This window comes from Melanaphis sacchari, unplaced genomic scaffold (assembly GCF_002803265.2).
Source record: "Melanaphis sacchari strain LSU unplaced genomic scaffold, SCAv2.0 Contig36_pilon_pilon, whole genome shotgun sequence".
In the NCBI taxonomy this organism is placed as follows: Eukaryota; Metazoa; Arthropoda; class Insecta; order Hemiptera; family Aphididae; genus Melanaphis; species Melanaphis sacchari.
In genome coordinates this window covers 4,006,426-4,032,908 of record NW_020271232.1, presented here as the reverse complement: position 1 = coordinate 4,032,908, position 26,483 = coordinate 4,006,426, and the positions used below count along the sequence as shown (strand labels likewise).

The 26,483-nt window shown below is 24.2% G+C and overlaps 5 protein-coding genes and 1 long non-coding RNA gene across 6 annotated transcripts; 4 read left to right on the top strand and 2 right to left on the bottom strand.

Annotated features, from left to right (window-relative positions):
• Positions 1-1,703: 1,703 nt before the first annotated feature.
• Positions 1,704-3,713, top strand: LOC112597008 (ATP synthase subunit g, mitochondrial-like). Its single transcript, XM_025342908.1, has 3 exons — positions 1,704-1,845; positions 1,939-2,099; positions 3,541-3,713. Exons 1-3 carry the CDS (start codon positions 1,809-1,811, stop codon positions 3,643-3,645), a joined length of 303 nt encoding a protein of 100 aa, XP_025198693.1. The 5' UTR covers positions 1,704-1,808; the 3' UTR covers positions 3,646-3,713.
• Positions 3,714-5,407: 1,694 nt separating this feature from the next.
• LOC112597044 lies at positions 5,408-7,441 on the bottom strand (the record flags this gene model as incomplete). Its single annotated transcript, XM_025342953.1, has 3 exons — positions 7,389-7,441; positions 5,616-5,835; positions 5,408-5,551 (listed from the first exon to the last, which is right to left on the bottom strand). Coding segments are annotated over exons 1-3 (417 nt in total), but the record flags the coding sequence as incomplete, so codon positions are not given.
• A 641-nt stretch (positions 7,442-8,082) lies between these two features.
• LOC112596970 (pachytene checkpoint protein 2 homolog) lies at positions 8,083-10,205 on the top strand. Its single transcript, XM_025342861.1, has 8 exons — positions 8,083-8,254; positions 8,486-8,672; positions 8,737-8,928; positions 9,006-9,233; positions 9,303-9,496; positions 9,569-9,722; positions 9,789-9,901; positions 9,984-10,205. Exons 1-8 carry the CDS (start codon positions 8,211-8,213, stop codon positions 10,150-10,152), a joined length of 1,281 nt encoding a protein of 426 aa, XP_025198646.1. The 5' UTR covers positions 8,083-8,210; the 3' UTR covers positions 10,153-10,205.
• A 1,535-nt stretch (positions 10,206-11,740) lies between these two features.
• LOC112596975 lies at positions 11,741-12,689 on the bottom strand. The gene has a single exon (XM_025342867.1). It carries the CDS (start codon positions 12,559-12,561, stop codon positions 11,809-11,811), a length of 753 nt encoding a protein of 250 aa, XP_025198652.1. The 5' UTR covers positions 12,562-12,689; the 3' UTR covers positions 11,741-11,808.
• Positions 12,690-13,468: 779 nt separating this feature from the next.
• Positions 13,469-17,303, top strand: LOC112597070. Its single transcript, XR_003114819.1, has 3 exons — positions 13,469-13,556; positions 16,954-17,069; positions 17,179-17,303. It is a non-coding gene; the product is annotated as an uncharacterized LOC112597070 (long non-coding RNA).
• Positions 17,304-20,583: 3,280 nt separating this feature from the next.
• On the top strand, positions 20,584-25,731 carry LOC112597002. The gene is made up of 8 exons (XM_025342902.1): positions 20,584-20,714; positions 20,812-20,850; positions 21,359-21,385; positions 21,574-21,727; positions 23,614-23,774; positions 24,246-24,375; positions 24,483-24,600; positions 25,526-25,731. The coding sequence occupies exons 2-8, from the start codon at positions 20,847-20,849 to the stop codon at positions 25,559-25,561; spliced, it is 630 nt and encodes a 209-aa protein (XP_025198687.1). The 5' UTR covers positions 20,584-20,714; positions 20,812-20,846; the 3' UTR covers positions 25,562-25,731.
• The last annotated feature ends 752 nt before the right edge of the window (positions 25,732-26,483 follow it).

Sequence of the window (26,483 nt, the reverse complement as noted above, 5' to 3'; positions counted from 1 at the left end):
GTCTATAATTTTTGAGGATTTTAAGAAATTTTAATGATGTTTTTGTCTTTATTTTATCATTAAAACTCATATTTTAAATTTTGAATGGAGTTATGATTATGATTTTATAATGATGTCTATTTTTATTATTATTATTATTTTAGGGGAGTCGTGTCAATTACTACATTTTAAAGCAGTAAAAATGTTTAAATTTTATAATATTGAGTGGGTAAAATTGAATTAATTGGTATTTTAGAAGATAAAAATAAAAATTCTGATTACTTTTTATAATAATTAAAAAAAACAGCAGGAAAAATAAGAAAATACGCAAAAATTAATTTTTTCAAAATTGATTTTGTTGTAATTAATGTCATTTTAAAACAAAGAACTGTCGTTCCTTGAATTTTAAACAAATATTTATGCAATGCAAATGAGTGATCAGAAAAATATTTTGACTTTTCTGAACTACTTATTCAAAGAAATTTTTAATTTTCTGTTATTTAAATTTTTATCTACAAATATTGATAAAAAAAAATTTTTCACTGAAATAAAAAAAGTTGAGTGTATTTCCACAGATATGATTATTGATTTATGAACATCTAGATTCTAAAAATTAAATTTTTTATGAAATCCTAAAATAATAATTCATCAATTTATTTTATTTTTTTGTTATTATTTAAAAAGTATTGATCATAGAAGCTTAAAATATTTTATCACTACTTACTTTATGTATCATTATTAATAAGTAATAATCCATGAATATTTATTGATTAGACTAATTAAAATTATTTATTGGCATTTGAAATACTCATTTTTTTTTTTTTATAAGATTTTGAATTTTATGTTGCTGAAATCACGAACATTCAACAATAATTATCTAGTTCAAAAAGTTAATAAAATGTTTTTGTATTAATATTTTACACGATACATAATAACAATTTTAAGTGTAATGTTGGTAGCGAAAATGAATTCAACATACTATATTACTAATAGGAATGAAATTCATTACTTTAATAGCAATACCTAATATTAATAAATAGTAAAACATAGTGTTTTAGTAATACAGATTGACGGGCCGGTTTTGCACAGAATTATTTTTCGTATGCAATGATTTATCATAGCAGAATTCAAAGTTATCACAATTATCTACGTTAATAGATACGTTACCCACAATAACTACTAATTAAAGAATTAGTTATCATTCAACACCTGTGTACCTATTATTATAAAAATGTCCATCTTTTCCACTTTTTTGATCTAATATCAACACATTTGTAGTTTTTATAGTCATATTTGATAATAAATAAGATTATAGCAACTATGATTTATGAACATTGAATAATTTTTTGTGTTATGAAATCAACTACGAATATCTAATATTATTTATGAGACATTATTTGTGTTTAATTAGTTAATTACCTGAATCTTTTTGATTGAATTGCTGGATATATAATAATTTACGATATTTTATTTAATGTTACCATTCACTAAAATATTTAAATACCATTACCTATAGACTATAATATTAGAATTTATAGAATATGCTTGCGCAAAATATTAATTAATTTTATATTTTTATATTCGTTTAATTATAGCGCCAAATATCAAAATTGATTAGATTAGTTTAGAATATCTTTGGTTTTTATTTAAAACGTCTTTATTGAATTTGTTTGTTTAACAGCTGTTATTTTATCACGACTTGACATTCACCCTTCATAGTTACTTATTATTCGTACTCCTTTGGATTTAATACCTCGTTAATGTTCTACGATTTCATTTTCTATTTTACAAGAATTTAAATCTATTTCCTAAATTAAAAAATCATCAAAATGAGTGGGGCAGTCAAGAAAATCGGTTTAGTTAACTGTAAGTATTAGTAGTTCCTTAATTGAATCTCAAATATTAATTCTTAAAAAATAAAGTAATTATTATAAAAAACTGTTCTTTTATATTATCTAGCAATCATCGCCTCAGCTAAGCCCAACTTACAAACTTTTGTGAAATATGCGAAAGTGGAATTAACTCCACCTAAATTTTCTGATTTACCAGAGATAAAAAACGAGATTTCTAAAATTATACAAACAGCTCGAACTGGACGTTGGAAAAATATTACGGTCAAGGTAGGTTCATGTATTTCATAATGTTTTAATAAAAACTAAAAAGAATATAATATATTATTAAAATAATTTTTCTTTTTGTAAATGTTAAATATCTTAAAATGTATTAACAGTCCTAACTCATCATTTCTCATGTGAGAATTTTCCTCACATTATTTTTAAGATGTAAACTACTGGTTTGCTTCCAGTTGGGGCGTAGCAAATCCATTTTTTTAGGGGGGAAACTAAGTCCATTTGATGACATTACTTGGTAAATATTTAAAATTTAATAATTACGAACTTACCTATGTGTCATAGATATTATAATTTATAAGTTATAAGGCATGTTTCACCATACACACTGCTGGAATCAGCCCAATTATTGCATATGATAATTTCTTATTGTATTTTCCAATAAAAAAAAATTGTTCATCATAGATGATACCTTTGCAACTAAAAATCAATACATCATGGATATATGCAATATTTGTATTTATTGTTGCCATAAATATCTGTAAGTTTATTTGCCAATACAACTATAACACTGCCTATAATAATTAATTATTAAATGAAAATATAAATATTTTATTTATATTAAGAGTAAAATTATTATACATACAACAATTAATGAACTATATTATTTAATTAACTACCTATGAAAAATATGGGTATTTATTTGTTTTGTATAATTTATTATGTCTATACTCTAGGGCCTAGGCTTTTGAATCTTTTACGTAAATATTTTAATAATTTTTGATATTTTACTTATTTAATAGCAGTGATGTATTGGTATGGATATGCGGGTATACACCATGTACTTGTTACCAGATTTTCAAATCAAGCTTTTCGTGTTCACAGTTATATTTTCCCTAAATTTGTAGTACCTTACAATAAACTAATTAAAAATAGATTTATTGATAAACAACAACTTCATTATTCTAATAAGGAAAAATATTGTATTCCAAAAATAATAAATCGCGTTGTGTGAGTAAATCCCTCTATGTGCAAGTAACAGTGTTTGAATATTATTAACGTACATTTATATAAACATTTTGGGTTTTATTCGTTTATTCATTATTTTTTTATTTTTTTTTTTAATCTTGATAATTTACATTTAAACCATTCTATAATTTAAATTTTTTTTGTAAAATATGTTGAGTAATCATAGTGGTATATTAGTGGTTTTTTAATAAAAAAATAAAATTTGAATTGTTTTTCTAAAGTTCTTATACATTAATAGCAGTATTTTATTCATAGTTTAAACTTCAACTATTTTAATTTGGTATTTATTGATTAATTGTTCAAACAAGTAGCTTAATACTATAAATTATCCAACAATTAACAATATAAATGTTTATTTATTAAAATCAAACAATTTGTTATAATGGACTGTTATGCATGTTGTGGTATTTATTTATTTTTTCAATATCCTTATTTATATAAATTTTAAATATTTTATTTACAGGATGCTACCCTCAATTCACTCATTGCTCTTGAAGTATATATGTGGTTCTACGTCGGTGAATGTATAGGAAAGAGGCACTTAATTGGATATGACATCAAGTTATAAATGTATTCATGTAATTTAAAGTAAATAATGATTTTCTAGATTAAATACAATTATTTTGTATCTAGAAAATACATTATTTTGTAGGTATACAACATTTTTATCATTAAAATACACGTATGTAAACATTTCTTCAGTTATAAAAAATAGTAAATGATAAAAAACAGTATTCATTTTTTTTATTTACCAAAATAATATCCTACAATTATAACATTAATATTATACTTTCCGAAATGATTACTCCTATTCTATATTTTTCATTATATTATAATGAAATGTAATGTTATTTCATTTGAACTATTGAACTATATAATCAAATTTAAAATATGGAAATATTAAATACAAATAATTTAAATTTAGTAATTTCTGAATAAAGTATACCTATATAAATATATGTTAAATAAGAGAAGTCTTACAGAATTGTCATACAAAACTTATACCCATCAACACCTATAAACTTCATAAAAGATAAATTACATTCAAATGGTTTCCTTGTTCGCAATATAACTAATGTCCTATACAGCTAAACTAAAACTTCACTGCTGCTATTCTTTGTTGACTTAGAACTGTCACTGAACAACAGTGATATTTTCAAAATAAATTCTTTCTGTTACACAAAAATAAAAATTAAAGCCCCTCAATCAAAAAATAAATCACCCCAGTGTATGAACTGCCAAGACTATAGTCATACAAGATCCTACTGCAATAGAAAACTACAATATGTTCGCTGTGGTGACTTTCATACTTTTGTATCCTGTCCAGAAAATCCTGTTCTACCAGTCAAATGTGTACTTTGCTTCAGCGACCATCTAGCTAGTGTTAATTTTAGTTAAAACTAACTAAAAAAAAACATTCCGAGGTGTTGTTAATGAACAAGTACCCCTCCAAAAATTATTCATGTGCTATATAATAATAAACATTTTTTTAAACTAATACTTATTGTTTTAAATAATAGATTGTAAATATATTTTTAATAAAAAAAAAAAGAGAAGTACAGTTTTATCTATGATTAAGCTAAAAACTTGAAGAAAGATATCTAGAATCTAGATACTGATTACTGTTTTTAACTACATTGATTTTTACTTCTAGATTATAGATATGACAAATTCAACATCTTTTTATCTTTTAAAAAATGTATAAACTTAAAAGATAAGATAGGTTTTATCAATTTCTTCTACTCTGGATCATTTTATTTATAAAAATCAGTTTCATATTGAATATTGATTGACATCAACTCAATTTTTACAACATAGGTTCAACTACTGAATATTAAATATTATTGCTAAATTATGTAAATCATATTTTTATAAAATTTTTGTTGAAAAACTGTATTTTAACTAGGTATATATATATATTTTTTTTTTTTGGCTCAGATGAAAAATTATATATTACAGTATAAACTGTGGAATACTAGGAATACTAGACTTGTTAAATCCTGAAATATTTAAATCAACAAACGCCAATATATTAATCTTATCTATAATTTCTTAGTTAAAAATATATTCATTAGTAATTAGTAATTACTAATAACTAATTAGTATTATTTTATATAATATATTTATTAGTAATGTTAGTATAGTTGTTGGGTCCATTGTTCATCGGCCATAATCTACTGCAGCCATCACAAATTATATTTATGCTACAGTCTAGTTAAATAATGTATACATTAGTATAATATAACCATAAACCATTGATAATAGAATACAATTATTACCTATATCATAAATGTTGTTTAATCAATATACAAAAAAATATTTATTCATAAAGTTTGTCCATAATATTTATTCCAATTTTCAGCAGGTGAACATGTTGCTAATGGTTGACTTAAACATTTTAAATTCTGTTTGCATTCTGGATGTTTACATTCATCTTCAATACCATTGAACTTAACACATGTACATCTTTGATCCTGTATGAAAAAAAAAGTAATACCTACCATAATAATGACTTTTAGTCATTGAGCTTATTATTACCACTTTAAATACTTCTTTGTAAATTGCAAATGATGTTCTCCTGGAAAACAATGGCTCAAATAATTGTTTAAATTTAAAATCATCTGTAGTTGGTATTGGTGACATGAGACAACACCCATTTTCATAACACTTGATCCTCTCTATTGGGTTAATTGATGAACACAATACTCCACACTTCCATAATTCTTGACATGTTTTGGGTTGTGTTTTTTGTATATTTCTATAGGTATTTGTATTAGCCAATTCATATATTTCAGAGGTTAAACTTTTAATATTTGTGTTCTTTACACACTTTATAAACTGATATTGTTTCTAAATATTCTTAAAGTAATTTAAGTCTAAGGAAATCTTAAATTTAGTCAATAATATATATTAAGTATATTAAATATAACTTTTATGTGTAATACTAAATAGCTTTTAAAAAATGAAATTACTATTATTACCTAAGTTAAACTCGAGACATAGAATTATAGCCTATTAAAAAATAGGTATTCAAAATACCAATCACGATTTAAGATAGGTATAGGTACTATATTATCTCAAAATTATGATTCAAACCCACACAATCAATCATCAATATCCTACGACTTACATAATATAAAAAAAAGGCAAGAACCACTCAACTAAGATTAAATTATCAAAATCATTTTATTTTTAGCTGACAACTGTAGGAAATAGGAATGTCAAATAGTCAAATGACGAGTACGTTTAACGTCACTCCCGTACGACGCACCTACCTAATGTATTAGCCATACAAACAATAGCGATTTTGTGATGAACAGACGTCAGAACCACTAAAGGTACCTACCAATCTTGTGATGATGGCTATGTTAAAATAGATTAATAATTGATAAATCGATTAGGTATTAGACTTAAAAGTAGGTACTTACGATCAACCAAAGAACTAATTATATTATCCGTGTAAATATTGGTTTTATTATGATAATTGATATTTCAATTTTTAAACGAATCATGAGTACTTAGTGATATAATATACGTATACCTACCAAATACAAACGGATAACGAGTAACGACTAAATAATCAAAATATTATAAATTGTAATTTATAAATGCTCATAACTTGTTTAGTAACAACAATATTACAAAAACCAACGTATAAATACTAGTTAACGTTATTGCCTTTTAATTTGATAATCGATCAGTTTATTCAAATTTCAAACAACACAAATCGATTTTAAAGGACGCAAATTTTCTATTTGATATAAGTTATGACATGTTTGACTGTAAATCAATTAACAAATATTTCACGTGGGTACAACGATATCAAATTTAAAACCGTCAATTGTAGGTAATTACTTATAAATTTAAATTGTTTGGTTTTTTTATTTGTTAAAAACTTATAAATATTAAATTTAAACGAAATCTCGGAGTTGATTTACCTAATTTACTTACTCCTTGTGTAAATCGTTTATTTTTGTTTTTGCCAGAGTATTATTGTTTTCAATTTTGCACGTATAATTATTATTGGTCATTTTTAAAATTAAAATTTTTCTGTCTTTGTAAATTATAATATATTAATATTTATAAAAGATTTAAGTAGGTACCTTTGTATTATCTATTGCATTATTAAATAATAATATTGGTATTATTATAAGAAATTGTAAACCTATATTAAAATTTAAAATTTATATTTTTGTATTGTATTAGTAATTGGTTACTTAGTGACAGTTAAAACTTAAATGTATAACAAAAAATTACATAAACGCAAAATATAATAATTATATAGATACCTAATATATATTATGTATTTACCTGTTTGCAATTAGATTGAGTATAGATAGGTTTGTAGACTGCAGTAGACACATAGCCCGATAGCCTTATTATTATATACAATATTGAAAAAATTACTGATGAGTAAGTAGAATTTTTTTCATTTTTTTCTATGAGTAATAATGTATATTTTATGAGCTATAAAACGGAAGTTCTTTATTTTCATTTCGAAGAAGTAATTGTTATGTTTAGAATTTTTACTTAATTAATATAGGAAATTATAAATAGTAATATAACTGATATTATACTTATAGGTATATAAACTCAAACATCGGCCTAAAATGATATGAATGGTAATTGTTAATTAATAATAGCCATTTAGCCATACCTAATTTGTAATTAATCAACTTAATCAATTTTGGCAGAGGTCAAATAGTACTTTAAATTTACTGAACACCCGAAGAATTTAAGAATCGTTGACTTTGACATCACAAAATTACAATGTATGATTTATAAATTTATAGGTACTTAATAGTTAATACCATTGAAATGAAATCATTGAATATATTGATTATAATTTATAAATACTATGCAGCGTTTAACTTTCGTTATTTTGAATGACCGCTATTTAAGATGTATTAGTGTTTATATTCTCCTTGAATAATTTTCCGTTACATATCTTATCATATTTTGTATTTGTTCATTTTTTAAATTTTCTTCTTAATAATAAAACTATTCGATAATCACAAATATTAATAATATATTATACACGTTTTTCGTTGTAATATAAAAGTATAATTCTGAAATACTGAATAACAGTCGTTTCAACGTTAAGAATAAAATCATTTATTTTTCTAATTAACTATGAAGAATATTTTGCACGTGGAAGTGCTATTACAACCCGAGAAGTATGTTCATTATATTTAAATATTATGTATTATGTGTTTAATTCTAAGTGTTAGCCAAACATTTAGTATACAATTTGTCTATTGAAGTATACCAATTAAACTTCAATTTTTATGTAACAAATAAGTATGATTTTAGTATTAAAGATAAATGCAAATGATTACATAATATTCCTTGTATTAATTGTTGTTAAATATTCTATTCTCTATTGCTTATTAATAATGTTTGTATAGAGCTGTTGAAATTCCTGAATTGGAAAAAGTCATAAGACTTGAACTAAAAAACATTGAACCGATTGTCCCAGAGTCTATACACACTACGTTTGTCACTGACGGACTTTCTGATTTTGTAAAATCTATACAAATTTGTGAAATTGAAAATTTAAATGATGATAAAAATATTGAAAAAATGGTAGTAGAGGTATGTAATTTAATAAGTTTTTTTTTAAATTTTTAACTGAATTATAATTAAGAATAATTTACAGGCAGGAGTTGAATCATTAGATTTAGATACTTACTTAATTAAAATCTATTTTTACAAATTAGATGATAGTGGTTTAGTAGACGATGCTACATCCGATGAAGCTACATGCAAAATGAGACGTTGTATATTACCTAATGTAGATTTTTGTGGTATTTGGGAGTCATTAGTGTTTCAGGAACCAGTTAAAGAAATTGTAATTTTTCAAAATATTAATACATAATACTTACCATGCATATATAATTTATTTATTTTAAAACTTATTTGTTATAGCTTTTAAACTATGCGCAGACTGGGATGAATTTTGCACGTCATAATGTTAATACTAATATTATTAGCTATAATAGATTAATTCTATTACATGGTCCACCTGGTACTGGCAAAACATCTATTTGTAAGGCCCTTGCTCAGAAATTATCAATACGATTAGGCCAACAGTACAATTTTTTTGAATTTATTGAAATAAATAGTCACAATTTATTGTCCAAATATTTCTCTGAAGTAAGAATTTAAATTTTAAATAATAAACAACAAATTATTGTTACATACTGTGAATTAATGCTATTATAGAGTGGATCATTGGTAATGTCTATGTTCCAACAAATAAAAAGTGTTTTGGAATATGGTGATTCATTGGTTTTCATATTAATTGATGAAGTAGAGAGTTTAACGCGAGCTCGAGATGCAGTGTTGTCTGGTACTGAACCATCAGACTCAATAAGAGTTGTAAATGCTGTACTCACGCAGCTTGATAATTTAAGAAAGTAAACATAATCACTGATAATTGTTAAATATGTTGTTGTTACTTATTTGTTTGTCATGAATGTCTTTTAAAGGTATCCAAATGTTATATTTTTAACAACATCAAATGTGACTGAAGCCATTGATACTGCATTTACTGATCGAGCTGACATAAAAATGTTAATCAATCCTCCACAAGAAATGGCAATTTACACTATACTTAAAGCAGCTATTGAAGAACTTATCAAAGTAAATAATAAGTATTAATGCATTCAACTTATACATATATATTTTTTATTTTTATTTAAAAAATAGGTGAAATTGATTATAAATGTAGAAGAACATCATCAATTTGATCGTCTTCCTGATATTAATGGTGAACAAAAAGAAGTTCTTAGTACAACTCAAAAATTATATCAAATTTCTAAGTAAAAAAAAAATAAATAAACTTAATTTAGTTATAAATAAGTATAATATTTACATTGACTTTTTTGTTATTAATTTTTTTAGAGAAAGTGTTGGTTTAAGTGGTCGTGTTCTAAAGAAAATTACTTTTATAGCACATTCTATATATGTAAGGCAACCACAATGTGATGGTGTTTATCTGTTTTTGGAGGCTTTGCATAAAGCAGTGAAGTATCAAAAAACACAAGATGCTGGCATTACTAAAATAAAATAAAATAATTAAAGTATTTATTTATATTATTTATTATTGTAAATTACAAATCTAGTTTTATGATAATTTGTAATTACAACCTAAATAGTTTTGTTATAAATAAAATAAAATATTTAAGATGTAAAATATAAAAAATTCAATTTTATTTACTATTCTGACAAATCAAATTAAATTTTTAATTTATTTATTTTTATTATTAATAAATAATAAGGAATCATTGAATCTCACAAATAGATTAAGTTAAACTTGGATTTTATTCAATATGTGATTATAAAGCTAATAGTAATTATTGATGGTTATTGAAATGATCATAATTCTTAACAATAATATTTTGTTTTTATTAACTCTGGTAACTGTATCGGATTGCATTATGGTATAGACTTCAATATTATGAACCCTTCATAGATGTGATTTATTGTTTGATTCATTCTTTGGCAACAATTGGTTACTTTTAAATTTAGCGTAGCTATGGAGAAAATATTAGTAAAATCATCAATTCATTGATGGAAATAAAAGTATTGTAATGTTTATAAGTAGAGTCTGTCTAGAAAAAATGTACTCATAATTATATGATGTGTATTAGTAGGGAATGAATTTAAATACAAATTGCATTTTTTCTGAATGTCTTAAAACATTGTTTTCTATGTACAAAGTTCACTTCATTTATCAAGGAATTAAAAAATATTACTTTAATTTTGTATTTTAATACTTTTTTGCTTTTAAGAACATTTTTTGGCATTTTTTCATGTTTTCAAGTCATTTTTATAAAGAAATGAATAAAATTTGATAAAAATTAAATTAACAAATTGTTTATTATGTGTTTATCGATTACATAAATGCAATGTCAGATGGAAGTATTGTAGACACTTATGTTTAGGCATATACCTAAGAATAAAAATGTATATAACTTTACAAATTTTTTCAATGTTAAAAATAATTAAATAATTTTAAGAGCATTTTTAAAAAAAATTTCTGTTATGAGTGCATTAATTCATATTTTTTAGAGCATTTAAATCTGTTCGATACTTATTAGTTATTAATTATTATCATTAAGATTTGTTAATATCAAAGAAAAAAATATTTGTTTAAATTATTTAATTTATTTATGATGTATTTAAACAATTAATTTATTATTTTCGTATTAAATTAATTTTGACTTTAGAACTGTTGGCTATTTAACATTCAGTAAGGAAAATGTATTAGTTAAAATATAGGCTTTACTTTATTCAAAATACACTCGTCTGAATATACATTCAAGAAGAAAAATTTATTTTAAAGAGAATTCCAAATCTTTTTATGCATTAGCTATCTAGATAATTTTAGTTTAGAAATTAATAATGTTGCTAATTATACTCAAAAATGTATAATAAATATTTATTCAATTTTAATATATTAATATTAAACCTCTTGACTTCAAAAATGTTTAGAGGATACATTAAGAAATATTGTCGCATCCCTAAATGTTTTTTTTTATTAGAATTCAATCTGTAATACAAAAGAGCTAAACTCATCTTCATACATGACTAGAAAATAAAATAAATTGTATTTATGGTTTGAGTGAGATGGTAAAATAAAAATTTCAAATAAAATATATATTTTTTATACATTTATTTCAAAAACTTGAACATTTTACAATAATGACTAATAATAATTAATTAATCATTCATCCAATGTCTTTACTAAACCAAGCATTCTGTCATAATCTATAGGTCTTTTGAATCTTTCTCTTAGGACAATTGATTTGTGACCAGCTAGTCGATAATACTCTTTATGCCAAGGAATGAAAACTTGTCTACTATTAGGCAATTTAATAGCTGTCTCAAATGTGCAAGTTATATTTTTCCATGGCAAAATTGGATTTATGTACACTCCTACATACTGTCTTTTTGCATTGTGTCTGTAAATTCTTAACACATATTTAGAAATAAAACTGTATGACGCTATTTTCAGGAGAAACAATGTAGAGATCATTATTATAAGTTCCATTGTTGAATTTGGCATAAGCAATATATCTAAAAATGTTTGTAAATCAACTTTCCCCTCTGTAAGCAAAACATACAAATAGGCAATAAAAAAAGTTGATGGTAAGACTATCATGGCAAAAATTGTTATTCCACCCAAACACCGTGCATATGTTTGGCCAGTGCCACTGTAGATAAGTTCATATTCACTCGGTGAAACCTTGTCTTGAGCGGCTTTTTTATTGTATACTTCGTAAATGGGTTTCTCGCCCATCTTTTTCATAAAACAGCGATCCAGCATCAAATATCCAGGCAACCGGTTGATGGGTAGTAGCGTGCGATTGTTGTGAATTATTGAAGTTCTCAAGTGCAGTAAAGTATACGATCGTTTCATTGAAGAAACTATCGAGGAGTTAACTCTACTCCGGAGACAGTAATTAAAAATATACATTTTAGTTTTTAATAACCAGATGCGAACAAATTTATCAAGTATATCTTACAATACCAATTAAATTTTAAAATAACGTTGAATTTATAAAAGCATTAGGTACAAAAAATTAATTTTTTTGGCATATAAGATTAAATGTAAATCTACAGGATTAAATTAATATACGATAGAGCAATTCATCATAATTCATAATATCATACTATAAAACTAATGTTAATAACAATAATTAACGAGTAACCTTCCTAGTCATAGCAGCGGCAATCAGTAATTCAGTATTCGCCATTCGGTATAGAGTTTTCAGTTTTTCATTATCTTCACTCTTCAATAGGTGTTCGTGAATTCGCGAACTTGTGATTATGAACGAGAACGACGGCTGAGTTATCTCAATAATTGTGATAAGAAATATAGCATAACATAGTACCAATCTTGAAAATAAAAATTCCAAGGCATTTTTTTTTTTGAAAATTTCATGCAAAAAAATGTTAATACTAGGTAAATGGGTGACTCTACACTTTTAATAATATAATAGGTTCATCGTTATAATATTATAATAGTTTATCTACATTTTTAATATTAAGATTTAAGAATGATACACCAAATTCAATCGCTGGACATTAGACTGTCTCCGAGACATTTAGAAATCTTATGTCGATATTGTTATATAATAAATAATAAATATACCTATCAATTATTAATCCGTTATTGTGTAGTATGTGCTTTAAAATTATTATTTTTTTTTTTTATTATTAATTAAAATTAAAACGTATCAAAATATTACATGTTACAACAAGTTAGTTATTAATAACAAAAAAATATTATTAAACGCGTTTGTACCTATTATATAAAATAAAATAAAAAGTAGTGTATTTTATTAGTCCATTCGTATTTTAAACATTATTATAATATTATCTATCATTGTACTTGCGTGTTATAATATTATTTTTCCATAGTTTTGTTATGGCCGTTATGGGCTTGTTTTTATTGTTTATCGTGTTAAGGTAAGTACTTATAAATATATAATAATTTTATTTATACATTCAATAATTTTACCAGATGTTAAAAATGTATACAAAAATATCTTGCTGTAATCATATAACCATTGTAACCAATAACAATAAGTCGAAACTTGAAATTATGTAGGTACACTTATATCTCTTATGTTTATATACCTAGATAGTACGTAATGCATAGGTAGTTTACTTCAAAAAATATTAATTTATATAATTATAAGTTGGATATCATATTTCAATTTGGGTGGTTATGTCTATGAAATCCATTACGCTATTATTTTAATATCTTCCAATCTTAATTTTTTTTTTTTGATTGCCTATATATGAATAATCTATATTAATAAAAAAGCGTATCTCGGTTTTTACACCAATTTACGAGCTAATTCGACGTCGGTGTACCTAGCTTAAAAACTTAGATGGGAAGTAAACAAACTTACAATCATTTGTGTACATTTATATTACGTACAAAAAATGAGTACTTGAATGAATGAATATCTTGGGTTATCTTAATGTTATCAAAAAAATAAAAACATAACGACAGGATATGAGACATAGCCCATAGGACTGGCTATAGCGTATGAGAGACATTTACATAGTCTTTACGTTTTTATTTTCTAGACAATATAAAGACAAAACAAATTATTTATTTTTTTTTAAATCAAAATATTAAATATCAGAGCCGACCTTAGGGTGGAAGGAGGCCTGGGGCAAATTTTAGTAAAGATCTTTTTTTATAGTATAAAATAATATATGATTTCGTTAACGCGAGACCCAAAATGTCATACAAAAGCGTGAGACCCGGGACAGGAGCCCCGCTGGCCCCTGCCTAAGACGGACTCTGATAAATATGCTACGTTTCACATAAAATTCTCTTCTATGAAGTGTGAAAATTTGGTAAATCGATTGTAAATAATGTTTTTTTATAAAATCTTATTATAACGCATCAAATAATAACCATTATTATTGTTCCTAACCTAACATGTAGAGACCACTTTTAAAATACTTTAAATTAATAACATTTAAATAAATTTAGGATTACTAAAATTGCGTATAGTCTCAAAAATAATGGATTTATGTTGTTTTCATAACATGAACATTAAATATTTGCTGCCCTTATACTTGTAAGTTATAGATACTTGACCTAGATAGCGTCAGTGAATGTGTTTTAATACCATTATAGACTTTACAGTAGAGAACAAAAAAATCTCTATTGTGTATAGGAAATATATATTAACTTAGAATATATTAATCGGATAATTGACTCAAGTTTCCGCATTAACTGGAATATCGATATCAATATAGGAACTAGTTAGAGCTATCACGAGACGTGTTGTTTTCACAATCTACCAAATACGTGCTTGTATGCGAAGACGTACTAACAACTACTGTAACAGATAAATACATATTATTCAATTCCAAAAATAACATATTTTCTATAAAATTTTAAAATCTTGAAAATGAATATTTTTAGGATAACAATAGTATCTACTTAATTACTATTTAAATATAATAATAATAATATACGTTGTAGTCTTGTAGACTGTAAATAATGATAGTTGTTAATACTAAAAATTAGTTTATTAGGACATAAATGCATACTGAATAGATATAAACTTTCACATTAAAAGCAATAAAAAATAATTATTTTGAACTCATATTCATTAATAATTATTTATATTGTCTTATTAAAACTTCACTAATAAGAAAAAAATAAATTGAAACCGTTTCCTCTTGCCATCTACCTAGGTATATTAAAAAAAAATTGAACAAGTATACAAGTAATAAATGTAAAAAGTATACTGTAAGTTAAATAAAATAGTGCTTAATTTCTATAATATTATATGTATTGAAATCATTTATTTCACTTCGCCTATTGAAAATATTGAGATATGACTATAAAATATAAATACTATATGGCCAATATAGGTATTCACATTCCTTTTATATTTTGTTTATTTGATAATATGTCACTTATTTAATGTGTATTATGTGTATAAGCCATAAAGGTAAAAAATGTTATGTAGTTTTGATGAAGTGGATAGGAGTTGTTTATTAGATATATTATGTATACCTAATGTATATAACTATATGTATTTGTTTTTTTACTATTATTTGTAAATATGACTGTTAATTTTAGAATTTGAGCAGAATGAATGAGTGATGAATGAAATTATTTTACATAATTATGTTTTAAATTTCAAATTGAAAAAATGTTTTTCAGTTTGACATCACCTTTTTAGGACAGTAAAAATGTTTAGATTTTCAACTTTGTGTGTTGTTTCTGGTGGAAAATTTGTTTTAGTTGGTATTTTTGTGGATAAGGAGTATTTTTTATAGTAATTTACTAAGTTTCTACTTTAATTTTCAGTACTTTTTCAAAATTACTGAAAAACAAAAAAAAAAAAAAAAATTAGTTAAGGAAAAACGAGAATTTATATACAAAATTACTCAGCAAAATCAAATTTTTATTATTGATATAACTCAAAAACTAATAATCACATACAATTTAAAAACTAAGACAAACTATTTGGTGTAACATAAAAATATTAAATAACTATACAATCTAATACTTATTTTTACTATATGTAAATATGTAATGCATTTTTCAAAATATATAGATTCATTTTAAGTTATTTCTTGATATTTATGCCATGAATCTATTCACACTATTTTACGGTAAAGTAGCATTGACTCAAAATTCAAAAGTTAATACTAATAAATAATAATATAATAAATTCAATATTTTCTGAAAAGATTATATCAACTTACCGTAATAATAAAAGTAAAATAAATGACTTTAATAGCTATCTATACAAAAAAAAAATAAAAAATATATCATGAAATATACTTAGTAATATTAGCTGACAGAAGACAGACCGTCTACGGTTAGCATTGATTTTTTTCACAATGATAAATGTCATTGAATTCAAATTTAACACACCCATAAAGTGACCCATGATACCTAAAGTACTGCAGAACTGCAGTACTTACGTGTCTAACTTTATTCATTCTAAAATTGAAAAATTCTACGACTATGATTTGAGGTAGAATTGAGTTAGTTCTATTAGTATCATTATGAAATAAATGTTTGATGTAAAAAAAAAAAAAAAAAAAATGTTTTTAAAACTATTGTATGTGCTGATTAATCAACACAATTAACTTTTTAGTAGTTTATAAATAGCCAAAAATTATAAAAAAAAAATACAAAATTAATTTATTAGCACGGCATTGATGAAATTGATTATCTGTAATGAGTATGTTGATATAATTCTTTACATAAATAAATGTTAGTATAATTTAGCTAACATTTTTATTGAAATAATTATTTTGGAAATTATTGTAAAAGTATAATTTATTTTTTTAAACTAATATATAATAATTTTAGGGGCCTTAAATCACTACAAGATAATTTTGTGTATCTACTACCTAAAAACAGAAAGAAAATCAAATTGCCAAACATATTTGTATAAAAAAAAACTGAAAATTTTTCCGAATTGTAAGGTAAGTAAAAGTGAATATGACAAATCGTTCCGATGTTTTCCGGTTTATTAAATATTATGGTTAAAAACCTTTTAAAAAAATAATATTTTACACACATATTTATTTTCAGTACATTGCCTACATGCCTAAATCGACTAAATCTACATTGTACACACGTCTTAAAAATATATCACCTCTAAATTTGAAAGTAGACCCTGCAGGTAGATAATATGTATTCTGTATTTACTCAAAGTATCGATGGTGAAATCATGGAATGGTAAATATTTTATTATTATCATTTATATTTGAATATAATACTGTGTATAAGGCTAATGAATAATATTGAAGTGAATTATACAGGGGTCAAATTATAGTTTTAATTAAAATATACTTCAATTTCTTCATTTTTTTGGTCGTGTAATATAATAATAATAAAGTACAATATTATGAGGATTGTTTTTAGCATTGAATTTAGAATATTAATTATGATAATATTATATATAATATTATTTTTGTATAATATTCTAAAATCAATAATTTTAGTAAACGTTATAGCACCATTTAATATTTATACTAAGCCGTAATTGTTATCAACAATTATGACCCTAACTCTTTCTCGCATTTCATGACCTTCACCCCAACGTCCCATATTCAAACACTCTTAAGTATTAACATTAGGTGTATTTGCAATATGTTATTATACAAAAATATAATGTAATCACCTATATTTTATAATTATTAAGTGTATTATCATATTTATCATTTATTTTATTATTTTATTATTTATTAATTTAGTTTACCTATATTGGCTATATTATAAATTATTGTTACTAATTTTTAAGTCGATAGTGTGGCGTACTGTTGGTCCGAACATGTTTGTTGAATAATTTGCTTAATTTTAACGAACTAATTTAAATATTTGAAAATTTCAATGTATGTAGAAAATAATAAAATATAGATATTGTGATAAAAAGTATCAAGTCCTTATGATTAATTTATCTTTAATTACATCATAATAACTAAAATTGATCTGCTGTTCTAATTTTCATTAATATTTGAATTCGCCAAAAAAAATACTTGAATGTTTTTAAATTAAAAACCAAAATTATGACTATATATTTTCAATATTTTTGGTTGCTAAGGACTTATTTTTGAAGAATATTGTAGGGGTTGGTAATTGTAAAGCGTTTAGTATAAAATTAAGTACTTGCTGCAAGATCCAGACATTCTTGCAACAATAAAAACCAGTTATATTATACGTTCGAACATGTATGCTTATAATAGAAGTTTACCAATTGTGCTTAAAATTACTATTTTATATACTAATTGCGCTTTATACATTTTAGGGTCGATAGACCAATTGTACTCAATTAAACATTTTAAAATACTTAATGAAAACTTATTAGTTAGTTATAATAATATAATAAATTAATACACACATCGAATATCAATTATAGTTAGATTTAAAAAACACCGTTTAACTTTCATTAGATAATAAATTTTAAGGACACGATTTAAATGTTCACCTCTCCTTAATTTAATTTTTTGATTTAGTATATTTTCGAAACTTAAAATCATCAAGAAGTAACAAGGGTTTAGCTTTTTTATTAAAAGCTTGCTTAAAATAATCCATATTGTATTGTCAAACAACTCAATCTAATACTAAACAAAAAGATATAATAAGTAACGGCTAAATCATCAATGTGTTATCTTATATAGTACAGTATAAATTGTGCAATGACATAATTAGGCTGATAAATATTCAACGATAATGAAAACTCATTTTCATCTATCACTCAAATTCATACTTGTACAATCAAATGTGCGTTATAATTATAATGTTTTGTAAAATTCCCGATACTGTAACAAATATATTATAACTAGTTACTTAAATCAGTAATCAAATAATTAATAAATAAGTTTTTAATTTTTAAGATTTTTTGTGTTCGATTGTTTATGTCGATGTTGATGTTGATGGAATTAGATTGAATAATATTTAATATTTTCATATCTGAAGATGGGAAAATTTAAATACAAGCGCAATTGGTATACTAACCCTAAATAATAATTTTGTTTTAGGCGCAATTGGTTCATGCCCCTTATAATAGCGTAACACCAACTCTGGCACTACATTCCTTAAATTATAATACAATTGAATTATGCAATGTAGGGGAAAAATATAAAAGATCTCAAACTACTTGTTCTGATGACTATAACGACGATGGTCGTAAGGGTTTCAACGGTTACGTGTAGGACGTAGGTAGGTAGGTAGAGCCGTTGTGGTGACGAGTCGTCCGACGCCTTTATGGTATGTGTTTACTTCTATAACCATTCGCATTGTATGCCATTTCTTAATGGTATATTTTTTTCCACATCTAAAGATGTGATATCGGTTTGTATACCCCTTTACAGATGTCCACTATTTTGTAGGGGCGATTGTAAACTTTCCCGATGGTACACTCTCCCGGGTCTACTCCAGTACTACCTGACGGAAACGTGTAAACTCTCCCGGATTTATTCCTGTACTACCTAACGGAAACATGTAAACTCTTTCGAGTCTAGTACAAATCATAAAATAAATTTAATATACATTTAAGTTGCGTTTAAAAATAGTCAATCATATATAATAATAATAATAATAATAATAATAACAATATAAATTAATGTCTTTAGCTGCTATGAACATGATATTATAGTCAAAACACAATAAAAAATAAAATTTCAAAAAATCCAATATACATTTAAGTTTCTTTTAAAAATAGTCAATAATAATAATATAAGTTACAAATACAAAATATACGTAAAAATGTTAAAATCATTGTTTTTGATAATAAGAACATACAGATTTAAAAAAGTTAGGGAATCTATTTTTTTTCTTTATAATCTAATATTTTTTGGGATATATTTTTTTCTTTATTTTTTGTATAAATATTTTTATTCGATTTATTTAATTTATTGCAACTTTGAATTTTAACATATATTTCAATTTGAAAATCCATTAGAGCATTAATGAATATAAATAAAGATGGATGAGTACTTGAGAAATATGAATTTAAATGCGAATGGAACGACTCACTATAATATTAACCCGGAAGAGTTTACCATCGGGAGAGTTTACCATAAAATTGGGAGAGTTTACCACCGCCCATTTTGTAGTGACTATTTGATTTGCTATAGTAATATAATATTGTTACTAGGTAATTTTTAAGTGTTCCAGAATTAGTTAATGTAAATAATATGATAATTGTAACACATTATTCAATAATATCATTAATAAAATTATGCGATAATTTCATTCTTCTTATTTAGGTTTAAATTTTTTTTTAACTTTAGAAAAATGCCTACTTATTTTATTATGACATTATGTTATTGAATTTTAAAATATTTATCAACATCAGTAAATGACGGGTTATTGAAATATATTTTTATCTTAAAAAATTTACCGAATACCGATTATAGTAAATTATGACTATAAAATAAAAATAATAATAATAATAAATATAATAGAAAAATTCTGTGTTGGCGAATAATATTCTGACCTGCCCCACCTCATTAGACAGTAGACTATTTGCAAGCCGCTCATATTAAAATCGGTTGTGGAAAATCAAAATCGATAGAATCATTTTGGTCGTGAATCCTCGAGGGACAGATCGGTTCTCTCCTCAGGTAATTTGTGATTTTATTTTGAGTTTACTTATGTTTGTTTTTTTAATAAATTATTGGATAGTATTGTTGTATTAATCGTTACATACTTATTCAACAGATAATTTATAGCTATTACAGATTACTGCAAAAGTCATGAGTAAGTAACATATATTTAGTTATTTCTACTTGACAATTATTATTAGAATTATTTTTTTTGTAAATATCTATTTTTTATCAGTGTTATTGGTGATTGATTGTTGTATTAAATTTATTGTCGGTTATCATCGATGTTAATTATTTTTTTACGAATTATCGAGATCAAATCGGTCGAATGAGAGAGAATCTTGTAGATGCATTGTACGAAGTACAGTGTTTATCTGGAAAAAAACATTTATAATGTAAATGTTATTTACTAAATAAATATTGCGAAAAAAATACATACTAGGTTATAGAAATTATGCAGTTGGTTTTTATTCGATTTTTGTCACACACGATTTGGAAGACCTTGTATTTATTAATACATCTTTATTTTACCAGCTAATCATGATTAATAAACACAGCACTTACAATACATTATACAAAAATTTAATTTAGGTGTAAAAAATTATAAGTAATAAATAAAGATTCTAATATAGTAATATATATAATAAAATATTATGTTACAGATATACTGAAACTATTTTTCGTATTTGGTAAGTACTATTGCATTAAAATATATTAACCTTTAACCTTATAATTAGTTTTACAAAATTATAACATAATCATGGTCGAATTTGAGATTTGTTTCTCACGTGTTTATAAATTATAATGTTATGTTATAGGTACAACGTTTTATTTTTGAGATAATAAATAAATTAGGTTTTTATTTCTCTATTTACAGCTACTTTGACGACGTTGGCGAAATCCGAGATTGCGGTTGAATGGATCTGCCAAGATATCAAACAAATGGGCAATTGCAGTATCATACCTAAGATTACAGACTTGCTCCAAATGATTTCCGATAATTACGAATATCCAGACTTATACTATTGCCCGTCAGTATATTCTTGAATAATAATAATAATAATTATTATAGTTTAATAGAATACATCTAAAGATGGGCCAGTTATTGAACAAAATTAACTGAGTTAATTTAGTTAGATTAATGTTAAGAACTTTAAGCTATGGTTTAATAGTTAAAAAATAATAAATTTATTCTTAAAATCTAAAACACATTACGGAGAAAAATACTAACTTAACTCAGATGAATAATTTATTTATTTTGTTCTAATTTCCATTTATCACATAATGTAATTATGTCATTTTAAAATATTTAAAATAATAATTAGGTATTAAAATATTGCTATTACTTTAAACAATATTATGACCAAGGATATTACCCGGATTAGCCAAGCAAGGCAGTGGGAATAAGTAGATTTGGCTGCAGGCTTAAGGCCACCGGGCTGAACTAGGTAAATTTATAAACAAAAAAAAAAATATTTTAAAAATACATCTACAATAAACACGTAAAATTGTTATAAATGTGGATTGTCATTAATAAATAATAATTAAAGTATAAATTAAATTTAACCCGAAACTGCTGCTTATAACTTTAAACATACAAGATAAAAGGATAATTTCACTTAAATGCAGTGTCAGCAATGCATGAACCACGCGGTATTATAAAATATAATATAAAGTAATTTTTGATTAGCTTGTTACGCAATGAGACAGTTATAAAAACAAAATCTTAGGGGGTTTTAGGTAAACTTTTATTTGAATTGTGACACATGAAAATTTTCTCTCTAATATATATGATATTATGTATAGTTACAAGACTTGATAAAATATATTTTACTACAACATAAAGGTTTTTTTAAGTAGGTACTAGCTTCTTAGAGTTTAAAAAGAGATTACCTAAATGTTTGTCTTAATTGCTTATTTATGTATGGGACTATAAACGAGAATAAATTAGATCTGTTTAACAACATACCTAATATAGGTTCATGAAATGCCATACACCATAGTATCTATCTAATAACTTAATTAATTTAAATTGCATATACTATTTATATCTATTTTTACCATAATAATTTACTATATTGATTTAAGATTTTCAAAGTTTTTTCTTATATCCATAATTATTATTTTTTTTTTTTTTTGTTTTGTAGGGGTTGTTAATTATTTTGAGAAAGCTAAGTCCTTTAGTCTAGCTGGTTAATTCTGTTTTCCACAATACGCCTTTATCACTGAACTCTGTTAAACGTACGACTAATTTAAATATCTAATGAAGGTGGTAAATGTTTCCAAAAAGCTTTATTAGTATTACTGTAATACTGTGTTGGCTAATACTGGCTTTTAAAGAATTGTGCGAAATTGTTTTTAAATAATATTTAAATAAAATTATGTTTATACGTTAATACATAGGCGATGATTTATGTGTATTGCGGTATTAAATATAGAGGTAGTCATGTAGAAGCATCAATGTGATTTTTATTGCAATATTGTAGTAAGTTAATAACTACAAGATTGCTTCACGTATACAGTAAACCAATATATCATATATAATAATAAATAATTAATGATTATATTGTATAAATATTGTTAAACACTTCATTTAAATAAGTAGTATTATATAGTCATAGTGACATAGTGTATCATTATGCAATGTACCCATTACAGACTTACATCAGTGGCGTGGTCTATAGACCATAGTTATTAAACTTGTTTTACTTTTAATTTGTCTTTAAAAAATTTAAACTCATTTTCGCAGAGTCATCATTGTTTTTTAATATCAATAGTGTCAGTGATTGTTACACTTATGAGTAGTACGCCCTATTATAATATAGTACATAATACATAATATCTATGTAAATAGTTATACAATAATATAATACATAAATGTTATTGTTAATACATGTTTCTGATTTGTCAAATACAGATACAATATTGTGGAACGTTACGCCAAGTGTATGTATTCTTACTTATTTAGTTGTCATACATATATGAGTGATCTTCAACAAACTATCTTTACGACGTATAATTTGCCAGTTAATGAGGACTCAAAAATGCTCTGTACCAAAGGCCGGAATTACAGGAGGGGTAAGTTTACACATTAAAAAAATAATGTAGTGTAAGAAAAAAAAATTAAAAATAAAATAAAATATTAATTTACTAAAAGAATTTATATTAATTCAGTTTATCTATATGTCGTATAAGACTGCCTTTCCTCTGGTTTAAATTATTAACTAAGTACTTATATTGTAATTATACTGATCACAGATGGAATAAGTATAATGATATTAGTAGCGAGTAGGTATAATATACATTATACATACTAATCTAACTTATTAGTTATTATACAACAGTTCAATCGAATAGTTTTATTGTTGTTTCAATATAATTTATGTATAATATATTAAGATGTTAATTTTATAAAAATAATTTGTCGATAGTGTTTTCATAATATTTGTGTTGTACCTACAATACAAAATATGATTAATAGTTAGGAGCTTATTTTACATATTATAATCTTATCAGAAGTGCTTAATTAAATTTCATTATCGTTATTAGAATTCATAGAATACGCATCTTGTTCGAAATCAGTATTAAAAGCTGAACACCAATGGAAACATTTTTTGAATAATCATGAATTAGAATTTGGATATGGTATAGAAGACTTGGAAATTCATCAGAAATGCCTGTGAGTTTATTTTATTGTATCTTATTATATATTGAAATAATACATATGATGGGTTTTTTTCCCACAACCGATATTTTTATTTAATGTATTTTGTTGATTTTCGACAGAGTGGTTAATGATTATTGGCAAACAACGAACATGCATATTCGAGAAAAATGTGGATTTGACACCGAAAAGTTTCACCGCCATGTGCTTGGGAATATGTGGCCCATATCAATGATTTTGGTCAGTATAATACTTATAGTCATTAATAATAATAATAATAATAATAATAATAATAATTTAAATTCATTATTTTCAAACCGTATACACATACCTATCTAAATGCCAGAAGTGAAAAACCCTCTTTAGTAAAAATTAGCAACACATTCATAACAGATACATATAAACTATATTCAATAAATTTGTTGATGACTTCTATTGAAATTTTTGGATTACTCCCAGATTTAGATAGTAGGACAAGCTTAAAAAGTTCCACTGGTAAAAATTAAGTTCATCAAAATATTTCGGAATGGTTTAACAAATTGAGCTCGACATTTTTTATTTGTGTATTTATGTAAAATTTTATAGAGTTGTACTGTTAATTATTTCACATTATATTATTTAATACAATTATTAATATAATAACAATGATTAGTAATAAATAATTACTATGGTTAGGATGTATATGACCTTCAAAACTCTAAGAAATTGCATACAAATTAACCTAATAAATATCAAAGTACGATCTTAAAGCCTTATCAAAATTAAACATAGCTTTATAAAATGTATTAAAAATTGAATTATTCAATAGAATATATTATTAACATAAACTGCACGTTTAAAATTCGTGGTTAGACGCGCCTGTGAGTAAAAGAATATATTACTTGTGTACCTAATGGTCATAATGTAAATAAGCACCTGGTTTTTTTTATTACAATTTAATTAAAATCTAAAATTCAGGAAAATTGAATAAAATACAAAAAAAGACTTAAAATATGTAAAATAAAATTTATTGTCAGTTGTAACTGATGAATCAGTTAATCGGATTAATAATTAATTCTGCAATGTGAATAAGTACATAAATAAAAACATGAATATGTGAAATTTATAAATATCCTAACTTTAGTGAAAACTTTGCATTTTAAACCAACGCTTTATTTCATTACAGAAAGTATGCAACGACTTATCAACTTATGGAATGTGATACGATGTACAGTTCAAATCAAATATTTAGGAATAGCTACAAGCCAACTACTTTTCAGATTTAAATAATTGCGTTATCGCTTATTAATTAACTCAAATTTTATGTATTTTTTTTTTTTTTTTATCTGATTTTGTTTCATTTAGTAAAATTTATAATATATTTAAAACATACTGAAGAATATACATTAGTTTTATTTTACTTACATTATATATTAAATAAATATTAATTTCAGTCAATTCAATATAATACATAGTTTTTAATTAATTGTATACCTAACCTAATGATTCATCATATATTTTTGTAATAATCATGATAAGGTAATTTTATTTAAAGGTAAACACTCGTTTTCCTAAAATATACTTACATTTTGTGAATATATACATATATTTACATAATTTTAATTAATTAAAAACAAAACTTTTTTTTTTTTTTATTATAGTATACATTTTTAGTTTTATATTTCGTTGTTTATTGTAGATTGGCTCTTGATTACTTTATTAAATGTTAGTTAATTACTTTGCTTATAAGTTTAAGTACTTATATGTTATAACTAATGAACTACTCATTCGGAATTCAAATTTTATACGCACCGTTATTATTCTAAGAAAATATTCTGCTTAAGAATATGAAATTAAAAATATATGTTATTGCACTAAAAAGAAAAAAATTAATAAATCGTTTCGATAAAAATTAAAGGTTAATAAATCAGGCAGTGGTGTTTCGATTAAAATGTTTTTTATGCCAAGTCCAATTCAGCGTAATATATTATTCGACCGACCATATTTATATTATTACATATTCATTTTATTTACGTAGATACTAATAATTACAATATTAGATAAACCATATTTATTTAGATTACCTATATTCGGCATAATAACATTTTGAATAGTTTTTTTATATTTTACTGATATACCAAACT